At 46.0% G+C, this 20,192-nt stretch overlaps 1 protein-coding gene across 1 annotated transcript; it reads left to right on the plus strand.

Moving 5' to 3' along the window:
• The first annotated feature begins 558 nt into the window (after positions 1–558).
• On the plus strand, positions 559–18,634 carry SOBP (sine oculis binding protein homolog (Drosophila)). The gene is made up of 2 exons (XM_010287506.1): positions 559–2,507; positions 17,228–18,634. Exon 1 carries the CDS (start codon positions 661–663, stop codon positions 2,503–2,505), a length of 1,845 nt encoding a protein of 614 aa, XP_010285808.1. The 5' UTR covers positions 559–660; the 3' UTR covers positions 2,506–2,507; positions 17,228–18,634.
• The last annotated feature ends 1,558 nt before the right edge of the window (positions 18,635–20,192 follow it).

The raw sequence follows: 20,192 nt of genomic DNA on the forward strand, positions 1-20,192 counted from the left end.
TTGCTTCATGATGCCTTTTTAACATACCACACCCTTTCCAGCTTACTATTTGATACTCTTAATAGAATACTAAAAGTTACAGTGTGCTGCAGTTTAGCAGAAATTATTTGCATTCATTTCCAGCAACTTTCTGAGTCTTTTTCCAGTTACCATACTTCTTGTGTAGCATGGCGTCCCAGGCAGTACAGGTGTGCTTAAATTGCTGCTGAGGAGTGATCACAGCCTTACTCATACGGATTTTGTATACCTACATATGTGTGTTATAACAGTTTATGCCAGCTGAGGATTCTTCTCCTTGGTATGGGTTTAAGAGTATAAGTTTATGTACTGTATAAGGTAGAATCGAGATCATGGGAGCCAGAAAAGGGAGTGGCATTCAATTCACCAATATTTTGGAGCAAAAAAAGCATAGTTTTCACAAATGTAGCTATTTTTTTCTGCTAGAAAAATAATGTAAGTGTTTAGAAAGCAACTGAAAAATTACTTTTGAAATAATACTATGAAGAGAAGATTGCTTTTCTTACCTGATTTGATTTTATTACTGTGTTGTAGGTATGTGACTGGTGTAAGCACATAAGACACACAAAAGAGTATCTGGATTTTGGGGACGGGGAAAGAAGGCTTCAGTTCTGCAGTGCAAAATGTCTCAATCAGTACAAAATGGACATTTTCTACAAAGAGACACAAGCCAATCTTCCAGCTGGACTGTGCAGTACATTACATCCTCCAGTCGAAAATAAAGCAGAAGGCACTGGGGTGCAGCTGCTGACTCCAGATTCTTGGAATATACCGCTAGCAGATGCTCGGAGAAAAGCCCCATCCCCAGCGTCTGCAGCTGGCCAAATTCAAGGTCCTGGACCATCAGCGTCTACCACTGCCTCTCCGTCTGACACTGCCAACTGCTCTGTCACTAAAATCCCCACACCAGTTCCCAAACCTATTCCCATCAGTGAGAATCCAAATATTCCACCAGTTTCTGTCCAGCCACCTGCTAGCATTGTGCCTCCAATTGGTGTCCCACCACGCAGTCCTCCCATGGTGATGACAAACCGTGGGCCAGTTCCTCTGCCCATATTCATGGAACAGCAAATTATGCAGCAAATCCGTCCACCGTTTATTCGTGGGCCGCCTCACCATGCCTCAAATCCTAACAGCCCTCTGTCAAATCCAATGATTCCTGGAATCGGTCCCCCACCAGGTGGTCCCAGAAATATGGGTCCCACCTCTAGCCCCATGCACAGGCCAATGCTTTCCCCTCATATCCATCCCCCCACAACACCTACCATGCCTGGGAATCCTCCAGGCTTGTTGCCGCCTCCCCCTCCTGGAGCTCCTTTGCCTAGTCTTCCCTTTCCCCCTGTCAGCATGATGCCAAATGGTCCTATGCCTATGCCACAGATGATGAACTTTGGATTGCCATCCCTTGCCCCGCTGGTGCCACCCCCGACTCTACTAGTGCCATATCCTGTCATTGTCCCTCTGCCCGTCCCTATCCCCATCCCCATCCCCATCCCTCACATCAACGACTCCAAACCCCCCAATGGCTTCTCCAGCAACGGCGAGAGCTTCATTCCGAGTACCTCCAGCGAGACGCCTGGGGCAAAGCCAACCAATAGCTCTTCATCCCCTCGAGAGTCAAAGCAAGGATCGTCTAAATCCTCTGACTCATCACCGAGCTGCTCAGGCCAGTCCCTAAATCAAGCTCAAGTGCTTCAGGAGCACAGTAAAAATGAAGTTGTTGACTTGACTGTCAGACCTAGTAGTCCAGTGAACAGTAAATTTGGTTTCCCCAGTGTACTACAGGGTCCACAGGACGGTGTGATAGACCTAACAGTAGGCCACCGGTCTAGGCTGCACAATGTTATCCACAGGGCTTTACACACCCAAGTGAAAGTTGAACGTGAACCTAACAGTGTTGTAAATTTGGCTTTTGGTAGCTCAGACAAAAGGAACTGCAGTGACTGCAGGGACAACTGCAGCCCAGTTGACTCAAAAACGTTACCGTGCAGTGATGGAGCTCACTGCTGTCCCGTCTCCTTGGCCTCCGGCACGCCAGGACTGGAAGCTGGTGCAGCGGTGTGCAATGTCATTGTGAATGGCACAAAGAGCACGGAGGGTTCCAAGAACCCGGAGCAGCCCCAGGAGCTGAAAAAGCCCCAGCCCCCAGAGGAGCTGGCAGTGAGCGAGCTGGAGTCCGTTAAGGAGAACAACTGCACGTCAAACTGCCACCTTGAGGGGGATGCTGGCAAGAAGACGGGGGAAGAGCCCCTTGCTGGGGGAGACAAACAGGACCCGAACCTTAACAATCCAGCAGACGAGGACCATGCGTATGCTTTGCGGATGCTGCCCAAGACAGGTTGCGTGATCCAGCCTGTGCCAAAACCAGCAGAAAAGACTGCTATTGCGCCGTGCATTATCTCAACGCCAATACTCAGCACAGGGCCAGAGGATCTGGAGCCACCATTGAAAAGGAGGTGTCTCCGAATTCGAAATCAGAATAAGTAAAGGTTTGTGTAATCGCTACTGCCTTCTGTGTGAGTAGAATGAGTATTTTCAGGTATGAGGTCAAACTCCTGTGGATGTGGCCTTTGTGAAACAAGATACAGATCACAATTTATCAGCACTTTCAGAAAAGTATTGGTATTTATGTTTTATTACTGTTCTTTGTGTTGTATTGCATCTGTACTTGTCAGTACTCCATCCATCAGCAGCCTCATTACACTTTTGCTCACAGAACATCTCGTGATGGTGCTGGCTGTGAAATGATTGTGTTGTGTATGTCAAAGTCAGTGGTTTTCTGCCTAGGATATGGTTTAGGTCTGGGCCATTAATCTGCTTACTTATTCCAGCTGAGTTACACAGCAACTCAAGCCTTCATCATGATGATTGAAATTGCCCTACAGCATAGCATAGAGCAGGATGACCCAGCTGCTTCCTGCTACCTCCTATCCAATTGACTTACCAAATGGTCATCTCCAACCATCTTACTTTGGTCTGCCTCCAGACTGCACCGTGGCTTTCAGCTGGGCTGTTCTCGGAGGAGTGAGCTCCCTCTCCCTGAGCTTTTCTTCCTCGGATATCGGTGCTTAGGGGCTGCCTGCTCTTTGGGACCTGCCTGCTGTAGCTTATCTCAGCAAGACTGGTGCCATGGGGCTTTACTCTCTTACCTGCGGTATCTGCCTTTGGTGCAAGTCTCCCACCTTAGAACAACAGCTGAGGTTTCCCCCAGACCTGCAGTTGCTATATATGTGTGGTTCCTGGTAGGGCTGCAAAGCAAGGCAGAGATATGGGTAAGCCCACCAACAACCCTGGGTTGTCCAAGGACAATGCTCCAGGGGCAGAAAACCCCTGCTCTTCATTCCTTATTTCCAGGAATCCCTCTGATAAAACAGCGCCTTTGTAAAACTGTTAGTTTTATATAGGTCTGTTGCTTCAAACCTGTAAGCAAGAAACAAATGTAATTGCATTTGTTTAGATTCTCAAGTGTGGAGAGCTTCTTTCGGAAAAAGGGAAAATGGTGGGTTTTGCAAGAAACCTGTTCAGCAGTAAAATACTGATGGTTTGCTGGATGTGGCTTGATGACATGCCAGATTTCATTACAATCCATGGAATATTCTGTAGCCTTCCGTAAATCCCTGTGCCTGGTAGCACAAATAGTGACTGCAGTGGTGCAGTGTGAATATTGCCTTGAAGGGCTTGGCACTTACAACTGTAGAGAGCAGCTCAGGCTGTGGAATCTGGGCTGTTGCAACACCTCCCTGCTCCATCGGTGCAGACTAATTGCACCATCAAAGATAGCGCAGTATAGTCAGGACTCCCGCTGCATTCCCTGGGCTGGCTGCAGTGCCGGAAACGTTACTTCCCTTGATCACAAACAGTATTTATTTACTCTCTTCAGTAGAACAGAACCATTATTCTTTGCTCTCAGCATGTGCTGACACATTTAAAAGACATATTTGTAAGAACAGAGGACAACTATAACTTTCTTAGACTAATAACCAACATATAATAACCTAGAAGTCAAATGAATATTTAAAATCTTTACACGGTCCTAGGACCTGCTAGTGGGGATCCCCCTACCCACCCCTGAGGTATGGATGGACTATATGTCCATCTCAGCAGCAAGATCCTTATTGCAAACCCCAGTGTGACAGCTTTGGAGCTTGAAAGATTGTCTCTTCATAAATATACACATGCTTTTACCGAGGGGTCGTGATTTATCTAGTGAGAAGGCCGCTATTTGACTGTATCCCTTTTATTTAATTCTAGGAGAGCTGTGGTTAACCCATCCTTTCCCACACTGCTCGGGCTCCCCATAGCTGTGGTTTGTTTCAAGCCAGTGCTGAGAGACTTGCACATTTGTGAGCCGACACTGAGTCAAAGACAGGCTGGTTCTTAGCATCTATTTATGCTTGCACAGACCATCCAGGCTGCAGTAATGCCACCTTTCCAAGGTCCCGATCCCAAGAAGGGTTTAGCATCACCCAGAGCCAAAACCTTAAAATTCAGAGAGAGTTCTGGCTTTACTGGGTTGTGGTTTTTTGCCTGTTGACATGATTATACATGATGTCACTTCACAGATAGTATTTAACAGAGAAAGTGGTCAAACTGAACAAGCTGCATTGAAAAGACAAGAAGGGTGCTTTATCACTCAGTTGCTGTCCTCAGGTCTTTGTATTCTGTAAATGTCAATAACTGCCATTGTGGTTATCCTCAGGAATAACCATTTGCCCATTCATCAAGAGTTTTCTATATTCCTTTGTCTCAGTGTAAGTGTTGTCTTTCTTACAGGAAAATTTTCAGGTTGCCAGGCAGGATTAATCTGACCCACTGTAGACATCTGGAATGAGAACACAGCTGAGCTAATTGTCTAAACTCTCTTTAAAATCCACCTAGAGAAGCAGGCACTTCAAAGAGACAGCTGAGCTCATCCTGAAGTCGACAACTAAGACAGCTCAGACGAATTGTGCCCTAGGAGTGCCTATTTCTCCCTGCTGTGAAGGAAACTTGGGGTGACCAGCACAGACATAGATGTCCCCATAGACACTGAAAGTTAAAAAGCCCAGGCTAAGTGTCTGCCGTGCCTCTGGGGTGTGTGCAATAGCATAGCGTGGCGTGGTGGCGGTGATTAGTTAGTCTGTGTTCATCCCCTCCTTTCTACACAAAAAGAAAAGAAGTAGCCTCTATGCAGAAGACCAGGATCCTTGTGTGCTTCAGGGGAAAGAGAATACCCAAAATACTGCAGAAATAAACAGCGTGATAACCATCTCATTCCAGTGGGTACCTCAGTGAAATGTGGGTGGGTTTTCAGCCTCTCAAGGCACGCACAAGTGATTTGTGCAGCTCTGATGATTGATTTGAGGTGAGAACTCTTTGGTTTCATGCAGAACCCTCCTTTCACTAGTGCTGGTAATAGCCAGTCCGGGGGACCGGGGGGACTGCTTAGATTTCTGGCCTCCCAGCAGTCTGTCTGTGAAGGCTGCACAGGGCTCAGAGCCTGCCCGTGTCTGTACAGAGGGGATGAGCAGGGCGAGCAGAGCATCGGCGCAGCCCCTTACGCCGCAGCCCTCATTTCCTCACTGCAGCCCTCAGGAGTTCCTCCTGCCCAGGCCTGGGGAAGGGCAGAGGTAAATCCCTGCTCCTTGGGCAGTCTGGTTGCGGGGAGGATCCCTCGTGAGAGACTCCCAACCTCATAAAAATTCTAATAAAGTACAAAGAGGGTGGGAGCTGCACTAATAATGGTGTTGACTTGGGCCCATGGAGGTTTGTATTGATTGCACCGGCCACGCTACCCCAGGAGAAGAAAAAGACCAGAGAATTGTCTTTTTCTTTCTTGCTCCTCACCTACCCTAACTGGAAAATCTGAACATATTGCCCTAATGTGCAACTTTTCCCAGATTTTATTTCCCATCAAATTGTATGAAAAGAAGGAAAGTAGCCAAATATTTTTACGCTAGAGTTCTGGACAGACAGATTGAATTCATGTCATAGCAACATGGACTCTCTAAAAAGGAATCAATGCAAGCGTGACCTTTTTGGGCAAGTTGCCAAACTCTGGATTATTTAATGTACCAATTACTTGATTATTGGAAGTGCTAATCAGCAACATAATCCTTGATGTTAAAGTTTAGTCTCTCCGTCAGGATGTGGACTGTCAAGCTGTTCTAGCTTGATGCAATTCGAAGAACGAGCAAAAGATATCTCGGTGCAAAAGTCCTACTATGATAAAGTAATGAAGCTAGGAAGAATATTCTGTTGAGTGTTATTTTTTCAAATTTGAGCAACATGAGTTTCTAAAATTAGCAGTGTTAAGTGTTGCCTGCCTACATGCTTTACATCCAGGCGGGATCAGTTTTAACCCTCCATGTTTTGGTGTCAAGGATTCCTAAAGCAAATAAATGGAAACACTAAGGTCTGCTTGGATTTAACATGGTAGTTATGATAAACTACATTAGAAAATTGTGGCACATGCTAAACTCACAACTAACTTCTGTGTGTGTGTGTGTGTGTGTGTGTGTGTTGACGAATTCTATGTTGGGGGCAGAGGTAGCTTTTCTGCTTGTGTCAGCAGAATTTCTCCCAGAAGTAATGGATATAGGAGGAGTATGGCCACCTACAGAGCTAACCCATATGTCCTGGGGTCAGCATCTGCTGAGCTATAGGCCCAAACCTCCAGCTGTCTAGTCCATACATTGTAGTCGTAAAAATATACAACATGCAGAACGCTCCAGTTCAGACCAGAAGTAATATATATCCCACTGTGAGCTCCCTGCCCATGCGGGGTCCAGCACAAGACTTCCTGCTCCGATCAGGATTCCTGAGGCAAAGGGCATAGCTATTAACCTCCCTTTCTGCCTTAAGAGTTTTTATCACTCCCCTGTCACTGTAGAATCTATCTACCAGCATCTTACCCTGCCCTCCTCGCTCTGCTCAGGATAGAATTTGACCTTAAAGGTATGCTTGAAAACAGATTTTTTATATTTAAACACATTTTCATGCTAATCTGTTGACACAGTACTATGGGCCAGAGCCTTAGCTAATTTTAACTGGATATATTTCCACTGGTGCTAAACTAATTTAAATCAGCAGAGTAATTGGACTTGTACACTTAACACCTACTCTTCTGGTTCAGAAGTTTTCCTTCACCTGGCTTCTTATGAGCCTACAGAAATTTTCCATTTATCTGAAGGGGGAGAGGAGAGACTGTTAACACCACAAAGCCTTAAACACATTTGCTTGGAACTGAAGTTTTGCCCTTGAGAGCTGCCTGGCTCTAGCAGTATGATCTTACATTTCAAAATTGCCTGTGTAGCTTCTCGGATATATTAAATCAGAAAAGGATTTCCCAGGAAAAAAAAAAAAAAAAGAAAAAAGAAAAAAAACAGTATTCAGAATGGTGAAGTATAAAATGACATACTTCCCGAGTGGCTTTCAGCTCCCACATCTTGCTGCCGGGGTGTGGGAGCACTGATTTCCGTCTCAGTGGCAGTAAATAGCAAGCTCGTGGTACGCTGCTGTAGATCACACTCTTTGAATCAAAGGAACAAGTGCTGATTTCTGGTGGGTTCCTCCTGCTTTTCTATAAAACCTCCTAGGGCATATGTTTCAAATATGAAATCTGATTCCTGAACCCAATTTAGAAAATAACTGCACCTGGTTTGATTTGTAAAGGTAGTGAGCATCTAGGGCTGCTGGCAAACAAAACACCGGGCCAGAGCTTCAGCCAGCAAAAAAATGCCGTAGCTCAATGGACAGACCCACAGAAGTCCACACAGCCTGCAGCTCCTGGCGGCTGTAGCCTACCTGGCAGCTCCCAGGACCTGGGACCACTGACTTCTGAGATCATTTCGGTGCTTACTAGCCCTTATTGGTTTTAATTGTCTTGTGAAATGAAAACTATTTCAACTGAAATAAGCAACTCATCCATGCTGTTCCTTAAGCTGGTACAACCCACATGCGTATTGAAATGACGAGTTACTCGTAATTCTTTGCCAGGCTTTAAAGACTGACCAGGCGCTTTCATACCTATAAGGCCTAATGCTCCTCTCACTTAAGTTGATGCAAAGCAGATTTGGCTGCGTTCGAAAGTGTTATGTGTAAAACGGGCACAGGGGCAGACTCTAGCTTTCCATCGGTCTGTGCCTCTGCCATCGAGCTACCAAAGTCAGCGGCACAGAGAAAGTTTATGGGGGAAAAAAAAGCACAACTCATGATTAAATACTGAGTCCCTAACAACAAAGACCATAGTAAAACAGGCAGGCACCCTTGTAAAAACGTCACCTGAGACACAACGGTTGCCTTTACATTCAGAGGACGAGATCCTGGACAGTATGGGTCTGATTGCTGCTGAAATCTGATAAGGAGCTAAGCACCTCATAGCCTTTTGTGAAGCTTGACCCTAAAACAACCGTGGCCAACTTCAGTGCGGAGCGGAGAGCTCTGAGCAGCTGTGAGGAGCTTATAAACTATTGCTCAGTATTACGAGCAATACCTGAAAGTGGGTCAGAAACGAGCAAAACACTTTTAAGGACTGTGATTGCGAAAAAGTTGGACATAAGCAAGCAGTGAGCAATAGATTTTAAGATAAAATTAAATTCTTGTTAAAAAATGCAATGGGAGATTCAAGCACAGCAGAAACAAAGCTGTTTGAGCAAGAAATCAGGAAGAAATCAGGCTGTGACAAGCAAGCTTTTCTGAAGCACTTTTTGTTTCCACGTTACCTGCTGAGTCTCTCCCATGTCTATTTTTAGGTCCCATAGAGCAAAACAGGCAAGTTCAGCACATTCCTGGGTGCCTCCATCAGTCGAGGCCTCGTGGCTGAGGCCTACTAATCATTACCTTATTTATGCTATTTTGATAATGAGCTGCGTTTCGCTCCCGGGACCGGACGCTGTGTTTGGAAGCGTGTGTGATCATCTCGTGAGAAGCCGCGAATCAAAGTAACCTCTGACGTTTTGCAGAACCCTCAGCTATTCATCATTTGCTTCTACCATGAAAATTACAGCTAATTAAATATCTGGGCTTGATCCTGTGCAGTACTGTGCGCATTCAGCGCTCGGTGCCTCTAACGCAAGTTGGAGGCAGACCGAGGTCCTGCCTCTGACTCATTTGCATGGCTTTACTTCCCCAGACACGATTTTGGTATTTGAAAAGAATGGTATTCCTGTACAACATGTGTCTCAATTTGTAACGATATCCTCCCTGCAGCTGGCTTGCTTTTCCAAGTGTTTCTGAAACATTGCTGTCTTAAATTCAGGCCAACCTACAATAACAAATTATCTAGAGGAAAAGAGGCTGAACTGTGTTTGTCAAGAGGATGTCCCCACTCTCTGCTGCTCTCCACGTTCCTGTCGCGGTTTCGGACTTTCAGGCTGTGAAATGTAATCATCTTCTATGGAAGCACACATTAAAAAAAAAAAAAAAATTAGGGAGGGTAGGGATTGGGTAGTGCAGAGTGGAATAACTGTTGAGTTCCGACCCGTCTGGAAAGATCTGCATCCCATCATTGGGCGATTGATATTGAAACCTATGGTTAGAGCAATTTTCAGCTATTTATTTGGAGCCCACGTGGTTAAATGTAAAACTTTGTGTTGCCTGCTTATGCTCCAAATATTTATAAGCTTTCATGAACCACTTGTGCTGCCACTTCTAAGTTGCTTATCCAAAAGGAGAGGGGAAAAAAACCTTTCCCACAGGAATTCTCTACTGAGAGATGCTTGAACACTAGCATAAAAGAAAAAATACATGGTGAGGTCACTGATAATTTGAATTCTGACCCTACCTTTCAAGGTACAATTGAAATGCCAATTCTGTTTTATTTGAAGCAGTTTACCGATTGTGGCTGAACTGGTTATCTTGGTGGTAAAAATACTGCTCCTGTTTTCCTGGGGTGGGTAGGGGAGGTCGGTAATAGAGAAAATCTAGAACAACGGTTGGGTCCAGAGCAGGTCACTCAGCGGCCAGCAGTGCTGGGGATAAGGGAGATGTCCAAAGATGCCTGGCACTGCACCGAGGTCTATGCCAGGGGTCACTCACTTGTGCTCTGGGTGGGTTTTTCCTCTTCCTTCCCCCACAGTATAACCTACCTGATGTTTTGGCCACCTGAGCATGCCCCTTTGGCTTTGGATGAGTCTGCATCTGCACTTGCTTAGGCTGAAACAAACCAAGATGGGGGCTGTGAAAACCAGGGAGAAGCCCCATGGGGACGGTGGCAGGCATGCAGCCCTGGATGGTTATGGATGGAGGGGTTGTTCATGGGAAAATGTTGATTGCTTCCTGATATGGGATGCTGAAACCTTTTACTAAAAAGATTCAATGCTGCTTCTGAAAAAAAACAAAATTATTATTGTTGTCGTTGTTGTTATTGGTATTATTTTGTGGCCCACAAGAGCATTTCAGATGAAAAAGCCAGGCCTGGGCATAACCCACCCGAGGAGGACTCTCACAAGGAGGAACGGGCTGTTGCTCGGCAAGACCCCCATCCTCACCATTCGTCCTCCTCCACACTGCTACCCACAGTTAAGCTGCCTTTTTCTGGCTATTTATCTGGTTTTACTGGAGAGATCAGCTTGGATAAGAAAATTGAGAAGCACCTCAGAATAGCCAAAAGCTTAGTGGTTTGGGCCCACAGGAGGCTGCTGAAATTCAAGTTGAAGTTTCTATTCTGATTCAGACAAAATCGGAGGCTTAAAGAAGGGTTATCACATCACAGTGGTTGCCTGTTTTCAGGAAAGGAGAGTAGAAACTGTCTGGATTTGGTTTTCCTTCTGTTTTAGTTTTTATGTTTTGTTTCTTTGTTTGTTTTTTTTTTGCAGAAAGATCCTTGCAAAATTTCAGCTTTATCCGAGTGCAGAATGGGAGAATTAGTTGAAAATTTGGCTGTTTTTTTTAAAAGGAAAATCATATCTTATGCCACAGTCTGCGCATGAAGTATCGGTGGGGCAAAGCAAACTATTTACAGGTCTGCCAAATACACTGGTGCTGCACTAACTGGAGGGCAATGGGCTGCCTTGCTGTTGTGGAGATACACCCAGTTAACCCCAGCGTAAGCCCAAGATCTGTCCCAGGCAGGCTCCGTGATGTGCCAGAGGGGCCACAGCCAGAGACAGTGGGTGCTACAGATGAGCTTACAGGTCCAGAGCCATGGTGGCATTTTCCTCTTAGCATGACTTGCATGTGTACCTCCAAATGCCCCAAAATGTAAACCAGAGCCCCCCTGTCAGTGAAAGCCTGGAGAAGGATGGTGCCATGGGGCTGGGCAGGAGGGCCTGGTTGACATTGGTTTTGTCTTTAGTTTAGATTGAAAGTGAAGGAGAGTTTCAGGAACTTGCTGAGCAATTGTTAAGGTTAAATTGTTAAAAGGTTAAGCCATGAGGAACTTCTTTGAAATGGTGAAAAGGTATATAAATGAGAATATTTAGAGAGGTTCTGGGGAGTTTGGTACTTTGAAAAGTAGGAAGTGGTATAGGTGGGGAAGGAAAGATGACAACGGCAGAGAAACTTGACAGCAGCACCGATGCTGAAATCTGGGTAACTGAGGAAGAATGCTCATCTTAGCCTACCAAGACTGGTCTCTTCTGCCTGCCTCCATGGCTGGTGGACAGAGAGGCTCTTCCTAGATGTGTTTCAAAGCACCTAACGCAGTGCTTGCTCTGGAGCATCCCTGGGCATGGGAAGGAGAACAAGGACACTGGTCCCTCTGGGTTGAAGTTTATGTACCTCTGCCTCTCCTCTCCCTGTACCACAAGGAGAGGGAAGGAGAAAGCAGTGCAATTTGGTGGGGACCTGCTTTCACAAAAAGCTTGACAGTGATGGCAACATGAGGAAATGGAAACTGAAAATGCTGTGGCAGCTGTTTTGCCCAGGAGAATCCAAACCTGAAGGGGAGAGGAGGTGCCGTGTCCCCTGGGTCTGGGCAGAGCAAGTTGCACGGTTGCATTGCTGCTGTGTGGTACGGGGAGGATTTACAGCAGCCCAGGCTGTTCTCCCCAAGCATGTGGCTGCTCTCTGCTGAATTTAGGGAATCCTGTTTCCACTGGCTATGAAGAAGAGCTGCATCCTGACCCAGGCCAAGACTGTACTCCTATTTTGGGGGGACCACTGTCTTTATGGAAGTGCATAATGGAAGGAAGAAACTACTTTTCCCTTTGCCTTGTGCTGTATCCCTACCGTGGAGCCTGGGGCTGGAACAAAGCAATCAAGAGCGGACTCCACTGCTAAATAGCTGGGTTTTGAACAATTGTCACCAAATTTGAATGGGGTAGAGGGCTTCATTCCTGCCTCATTTCTCTTCAATACACTGGCTGTCTGGTAGATACAGGAGTGAGGAGCCCACATCTTCTTGGTGACTCTCAGGGTCTCTTCCACCGTGATGATTCATTTGCTCCCTATTCTTAGGAGGTAGTTTTCCCTTGGGCCATGCAGGAGCATGAAGAAGAGCCTGGAACTGTGTTTCCTTCATTTTGTTACTACATAACAAGGGCACAGTGACATACATCCCTGTTCCTAACTTCAGTAGCTAGTTTCAGGGTTCAATTTAATATACATTGAGTGAGTATAGTGAGAGACCAAACTAAAGGTACCCACAAGGGGCTGAACATAGGTGTAAACTGGTGAAATTTCCCCATAGGCTTTTCTAGGAATAGATGCAGCGAAGCAGGAGTCAGCACACAACAGACCTTCTGCTTTCCAGTTCATTTTTCTTCCTCAAGGTCCTTCCCTGCCTGCAAGGTGACTGGATACGATTGGAAGCACGGCCTCTGGTGCAATCCCTGCAACAATTCAGTCACAGAGTTGGGGGTGACTAAGCTGTCCCTACCACTTCTTCTGCCTAGGCATAAAAGGAGGGCTAATCCCAAGCCTCTTAGCCAATGCATCCCTTCAAGTCACAATGTCTGCTCAGATTACAGCTCACGTTTCAGTAGGCGAGAGAGCCTGAGTTGCGTATCTGACCCAAAACTGAGAAGGAACCAGACCAGAGCAGAAGGAAAACACCACCTTCAAAATCAAGGGATGATGCTTAAGAACCCTGCTTGTTATCCCATTCATGCTAAAGGCCTCCTCTGACTCTTGCAATGTGGCATCCCTTCAGTTAGCTCATGGAAAGATAAATCATCAAGTATTCAAAGGGAAGGGTTTTAATGAAGAAGCTTGAACTGCTTTAAGAATTGCTAAAAATAAATAAATAAATAAATTACAGAACTATTACAAGTAACAGATGATTCCAGAGTGTTTCCAGGGCTGAACTTGCTCCCATGCTGACTTTAGCTTCACTCTTGTGGTTTATCTTCAGAGCAGTTTCCCTGAGAAAATAATTGCAGTGCCTTTACTCGAGGGCCATGCGTGTCCCAGATGAACTAAGCCTCTTTTAGCACATCAGCATTCATTGTCCGGGTGAATTAAGTGCTGTGCTAAATGATGGAAACTCTGCCATGCCAGCCCACATCAACGGTTGCCTCAGCCCTCCCCACCCAGGCTCCAGTTTTTTTTCTGAACAATAAGATGTGAATCTGGAGACAGAAATGTTCAATGGAGCGCAGAACGAGGGGGAAGCAACCACAGAAAAAAACCCCGTGTGTGTCTGCATGCATGCGTGTGTCCTAAGCCATGTCAAGGACATGTCCCTTCCGAGGAGGTAGGACATGACCAAGGAGGGCACTGGGTAGAAGCAGCTATTTCTGGCGGCTATCGCTGCCAGCAGGAGCGTGCTGCCAGCATGGCAACACTTGGCTCGTGGGGCAGTGCTGGGAGGGGGCACACAGGGATGGGTGCTTGGGTGTGGGGGAGCGGGAGAAGGAAATGTCCCTGCAGCCGAGCTACCCATCTCCTCAGCATGGAGGCATGGAGGGGGAGTGGAGCGAGGAGCACCTCTAGCAATGGGTTCTACCAAGCAGGGCCAAGCTTCCCACCACACCAGTCCCAGGGGCTGCGCAGGACGAAGGGCTGTCGGTCTGCAGCAGTACCTGGAAAGGGAGCTGGGAAGCTTACTGAGGAGGCTTTGCCCCAGTTGCAAAACTGCCCTGCCAAGCTCTAACTGTGGTGTTTTGATCAAGGATTTAAATCCTCACGTGTCAGGGCATACACCAAAGAGGAAGCTCTGCATTGGTGTAGCCTGTTTCATAGCTGCCCATTGCTCAGGTTATGACTGACAGCCACACAGAGCATCAGTGTGGCTCTCGCCTGTTGTTCAGAGCACTGCGTCGCTATCTGAGGTGATCCTCCAAGACATCTGCTTGAGCTAGGTCATCATCCAGTTGAGTTATTCTCCTTTTGCCCCCCTGCATTGACAGTGGGGCACAAATGAGCCTACTCATTCTCTTTCTGTCATCTTTTCCGTGCTGCCTGCTGGGGCTGGAAATACAGTCCACCTCTGACTTCTAGGTGCTCTTCCATCCCAGGATCAGCCCAGACACGCTTAGCTTTGGAAAGCAGGCGAAACCCAGTGCGCTTACCTCAATGCAACTCACATAAGCTCAACTGGATGGCTTTATGCTTCCAAAAATTCTTCTTTGGTGACTGATGCAATTTTTCTGTCTGATGATAAGCAATATTTGATGCGTGTTGAGGGCAAGTTCAGGTGGGGTGAAGACCATACATTGCTCCCCTATAAAGTAATTTGGTTTTTGGGGGAGTTATAAATAGCTGACTTTATTGTGCTGGTCATGCACGCTGGCGTTGGCACGAGGTGTATAACACCTAACTGTGAAGTGATGATGACTAGTGTGTTCTCATTCCTTCATAAAACTTTGCGTGCTATGCCTGGTATGGATTTTTGTTCTGTGACTTGATTGCTACAAAGATGATCATCGCCTCAAACGCAATGACTTCCATATGAGCCAACCAACAGGGAAGGACCTTCTCACCAATCTGCACAGTCTGTTACACTGAGTCTACCTGCAGGAGGGGAAAACAGACGGGACTTAGAAAGCTAACTGACTGCGCCAGGCAGAAAACCATTGAGAGCTAGGGACCTTCTTTATGCCCTCCGCCCCAAATCACTTATCAATCTGTGCTATGCCATGCCATGCCATTTGAGACTGATTAGTGAGGGATGGAAATTTGTTTCCGTTGATGTATGGAAAGAGAGGAGCAGGCAAAATACCTGGAGTGCAGAGTGGAGTTTCATACAGACGTTGTGGATTTTATTTTCTCTGCTTCCCTTTTTAGTTTAGTTAATCTCAGAGCAAGATTTCAAGCCAAAAAGTGACAGAAAGCAGTTGTGTGCTTTATGGGAAGTACTTAGTAGGTGGATACATCCCAGTTCTCAGTCTAGTTCTTGTCCACAGCTCTTTGTACACACAAAGCAGCTCATCCTGCTGGGCACATTGCCTGAAAGCCCAAATGTTACTCCTTAACCTAGATATAGTGCTCTCTGCGCTCTGGGAGTTTATGCTGGTCAACATACTCGATGTGCCTTCCAGTCTCTGCTTTGAGAAGGGTGCAGGTTTGGCAGGGGGATGAGTACAGTGGTGAGACAGATCACAGAGCAGCCACTGTGAAGGGGAGATCATGGAGCAGACTGAGAAGGAAAATGTGACCCAGCACCAAAATTAAGGCCAATAAGTACTTCAGAGTTTCAGTCCAAATCTTTAGGGGACAGCAGATACCATCGAAGGAGACAGAGTCCAAAGCATGCTGCGGAGAGAGAGAGAGAGGACAGTCCCTGCCAGGCAGTCTACATCATCAACTGACAACGAAAGCAGAAGCACATGAGGCCATGGTGTACCACCCAGTAGCCCCTAGGTAAACTGAGGCATCAGGAGCTTATAACCACTGGGGTGTTGTTAGTTGCATTAGATTGATGAGAAGGTGATTTGGGTTTTCAAAATCATGATTCCAAAGATTTCCGTGACCTTGGACTTCAGCACTGGCAAAGCTCACCTTATTTTAGGGGAGCTATCATGCAGCTTTCTGAAGGCCTCAAATGAATAAAGCTGTGTTTACTCCAGTATTGTTCACCCAGTCAAAGCACTGGTGGGCTTCAGAAGGGGTTGTCTGAATAAGTCCTGTGGGATGCGTTCGTTTTGTGTCCTAAAAAGTGAGAAAAGAAAGAAAACAAAAGCAGTCAATACATCTGGTCAGGTAACAGGAGAAAAATGGAAATTGGAATGAGTCCTGGAAATGAGAACCAGGATAGAAAAAGGGAACAATTGCAAAGTTAAATTCTTTGCCTGATTCTGTGATCTGCTCTAGCAGGATCTGGATGGGTTTGTTCCCATCTCATACATGGTCCATGGAAATGTATGCATTCAACACTGAAAATATCAGATCTTGGTAGCAGTTTACCTCAGTGACAGTAATGCCTAGTTCTGCTTTAGGTCCTAAAATGCCTTTATTTGAATTCTGTTTGTCATGCTAGGCAGTGTCAGCCACCATGCTCTGCTGGTTGTGACCCCCTGGTGCTGGAGCTGCTAGGGTGGTGGTACAAGACTGGTTGTGGATCATCCCAAGTGAGGACCAAGGAGGTTGTGGGGAACTCCAGCCTGACTTCCCTCATTGCAGCTCGGTTTTGCTGTGTTGAGCCTACATCTTTCCTTTGTATAAGTATGGATTTGGGGAAGGGCCAAGAGGGGTGTCTTCAGTTTGCACGCGTAGCACAGATAGTGCCTACAGAGTTAGCTCTGTAGGGAGTTAGTGGGAGATGCGTATTTACGTGAGAGTGGAGCTGTCTCTGGGTAGCATCCCAGTTTCTCTGTGAGACTGATGAGCCCTGTGGAGCTGCACACCAGCCTGTGCAGTGAGATGTCCCTGGAGAGCCCCGGTGTGTGCAGTGTTCCCCATCCTATCCCCATCCCAGGTGCTGGAGGGTCCTGGTCCAAATGCTTCTGCTTCCCTGACTCCACTTTCCTGCCTGTGGCATGCAGAGAGTGGTATATCCCAGCTCCGTAAAACACACTCAGATCAAGGGGTGAAGGGTACTGTCTAATCGCAAAGTATCGTTATTCACCCGTGCTCTTGTAGGATGAAAGGTGCTCTATGAAACCCAGAGAATGAACTATTATTACATCGGTTTCCAGCTTTTTATCGCAGGAATTCCTCCATCTCGGAGGCTGCATGTACCGACAGCCTTTGCGGCACGAGGGGCAGCCGAGGCCGAAGCAGTGGGCTTGTGCCTCTGCCCCGCTGCCCGTCCAGCGTGAGGCTGTATGCAAGCTCAAGGGGTGCCCAGTCTGCCTGCGATGAGTCTCCTGCTGCTCACCCTGACCACCTCTGCTTGTCTGCTTTGCAGGAACGCTCGCCGACAGGGTACCTTGCATGGAGAAAGGGAGCAGAGCAAACCACGTCACTCCACTGAATGACACCAGCTGGTCCGCTCACCACCCCCTCTGGCTGTAAGTCCAGCAGAGAAAGCAGCTTCCTGTCACGAAGCCCCTCCGAGGAAGCCTCGGTCCCACGGGTGCCTTTGACCCAGAAGACAGCACATCATGGACCCACACAGTGTGCTCAGCATTCCTGCGACCACCCCTCTTCTCCTCCAAGGAACGCCTTTTCCTCTTGGTTTCTTGCTGGGGGGGATTTTTCACCCTGGTTTCAAAAACCACATGGACCAACATAGGTACTTTTCCCTCTCTGACTTCAAAGTTCAGATATTTGAGACTGGACAATGATACGGATTTTTTTTAATTTTTTTTTTTCCTTCAAAAACTGCTGTGGTTTTGCTGCTACACTAAGAATCGTGATTTGCATTGTATGGTTTTGGACCTATTCAAGTTTTGATGGGGGAAAGGGGTAATACTGGAGTAGCAACGCTTCAGAGTCATCTCTGTCCTACCCATGATGCACTTTTAAATGAAGAGTTAGAATATTTTATTGGCTAATATACTTTCCTTGTTATTTTTACAAAGGCCACCTTTATCCTTTCTAATGCCATATTTTCAGTGTTACACTTTTATGGCTTTTAATTTTTGATTTGACAGATGTAAGAAGCAGCATGAATAGTTTATACTGTGGTTTTTCAGAGACTGAATGCCAAGAGAACTCGGTAAATGTTTATTCTTCTCAGCTTTCTCTTTAAATTCCCCTAAATAGCGCCCCATTTGGGAACAGAGCAAGAGTGTTGAACTAAAGACCAAAATTCCCTCAAGGTGTAAAATAATCTGAGGGGAATATTTGCTGGGCGTCACGAAAGACTTGGATGAAATTTCAACCCTGATGGTTTTCAGTGATCCAGGAAGGCAGTGAGACAATCTCTCCATATGCATAGCCCTTTCATGATAATTAGAATGGTATGGACAAACCAATGAAAACAAGGGTAAAGTGAGAAAGATCCCCCATGATTCTGTTTCACTGTTTGCTTTCTCCTGTCATGGTTAAGAGAAATGTGCAATTCGATCCTCAATCAGTGGGTGGAGGATAACAGGGTAGAATTTACTTGTGTGCACTTGTACAGTTGTAGCCAAGAGTCCAAAAGTACACTAGAGCATGTTATACTGGCACTGAATTGGTAAGAGAGTCGTGGAGTATCCCATTCTGACAAATAAAAAAAAAAAAAAAAAACCCCAAAAAACCCCAAACAAAAAACCCCACAAAAACCACAAAAAAAAAAAAAAACACAAAAAAAACTTAAAAAAAATTTCAGATCACCTTGTGATTCAGTGTAACTGTTTACTAACTCGAATAAAGCAATTGTTCACTCTCGAGTGTTCAGAGTACACCTTTTCTATAAGGCTGCTGCGGGGAAGTGAGGAACAGTTTGCAGGAGCAGTGTCTCTGACGGTGTCAACGGTGTTGGGAGCAGGGTAGCAGAGTCAGTTGAACCAGAGCCTTGTAGTGATGGTGCACTATGAGCACTATGTATATACTGTATTTCTATATTTTCCTTTGTACAGATTCACTTAAGTCAAGCTACTGTTTTACAGGTGCTCCTTATTTATTAGAGCTGTGAAAGCTTGGAAAACACACGGGCGAGTAAGCTCGCTTTTTAAAAAAAAAAAAAACAAAAAACACAACCAAAAAAAAAAAAAAAAAAAAACCCAAACAAAAAAGGGGGAAATCCAACAACTCGTGAGTCTAGGGAGAGAGCTCAAAGAGATACTGATGAAACATCTTCAAGAGAGCAAGAATCTGCAGCACCCTCAGTGTGCTCTGCTTTCTTTTTGGGCTTGCAACACTTTTCTCTCTCCCTGACTGGTGTCAGATTTATTAAAACAAAATAAATCTCCAAGAAAAAAAAATGCACTTAAATGTGCTGTGGTTTTATTATTATTTTTTTCCTTTTTGTGCATGCGGTTATTCATTCCTCTACCTGCCTGGTCACAAATCAAGCAAAACTCAGTCCGAAGTCTCAGCAAAATACGTGTAAGTGTTCTTGGAGGCTCTATCTATGTCCCTTCCATTTTTGCTCCTCCTTCGTCACCTCTCAATTTCTGCAGTGTTCAAGGCATGGGGGAAAAACCCCACGCAGTTAGCACAGTGGAGGGTTAGGTCCCGATGATAGAGAAGAGCCCCGGATGGATGCGCTGGCTGCAGCTTCATTCATTTCAAGGGGATCCATGCAAGCGCCGTTTGCTCATGCTGCATTTGGGGCTGTGTACTGAGCGTGTTCTGCCTGTCCTGTCATAAGGAAGGGGTTTTTCTATGCATGAAGTCCCCCTGAAATCAAGCCTAGGTTCTTCAAAGCACCAAATTCCTCCCAAATGCCCCCAAGACTCTGCAACAGCAACATGTTTGCAGGCCCTGAGCTACCTCATGCAATAGTGTTTGCTTCCCAGCTCTTGGCCAGCACAGCCAGCGCTGCTGATGGAGGCTTTGAAAAGTCCGGTGAGCTCTGTAACTAGTTGACAGATTTCATTAACCAGCCATGTAAGCCAAACAACAACAGCAAAAGCATGCCTGCTTGGAAGGGCACGTAGAGCAAAGCTTGTCTCCCTGGTAAACAGCTTGCTGCATCTCTATTTATTCATCTGAACTTGGCTGTAAAATGAAGGCCGTGTGTATTGATTTTGCTTTTGTCAGTGGTCCAGAATTGTTAGCACACATTTTCACTCTTCTGAAAAACAACAGACTCTTTAGAGAAATCTTTCTCTCTCGTGAACTGCTTTTTCCAGAAATGGAATCAGCTTGTCAAAAATCATCAGGACAGCAGAGGTAGGGAAAAAGCTGGCTTCTTGCATTTCCAGTCATCACAAACTTACCTTAACATTCCTGAAAATTTGCCCACCTTACACTTTCTTAACAACTTACCCCAAAATTCA

This window comes from Phaethon lepturus, unplaced genomic scaffold (assembly GCF_000687285.1).
Source record: "Phaethon lepturus isolate BGI_N335 unplaced genomic scaffold, ASM68728v1 scaffold32085, whole genome shotgun sequence".
Taxonomy (NCBI): Eukaryota; Metazoa; Chordata; class Aves; order Phaethontiformes; family Phaethontidae; genus Phaethon; species Phaethon lepturus.

What these genes read in the sequence shown, in the direction of transcription:
- SOBP (XM_010287506.1), top strand. Translation starts at nt 661, where the DNA reads ATGGACATTTTCTACAAAGAGACACAAGCCAATCTTCCAGCTGGACTG.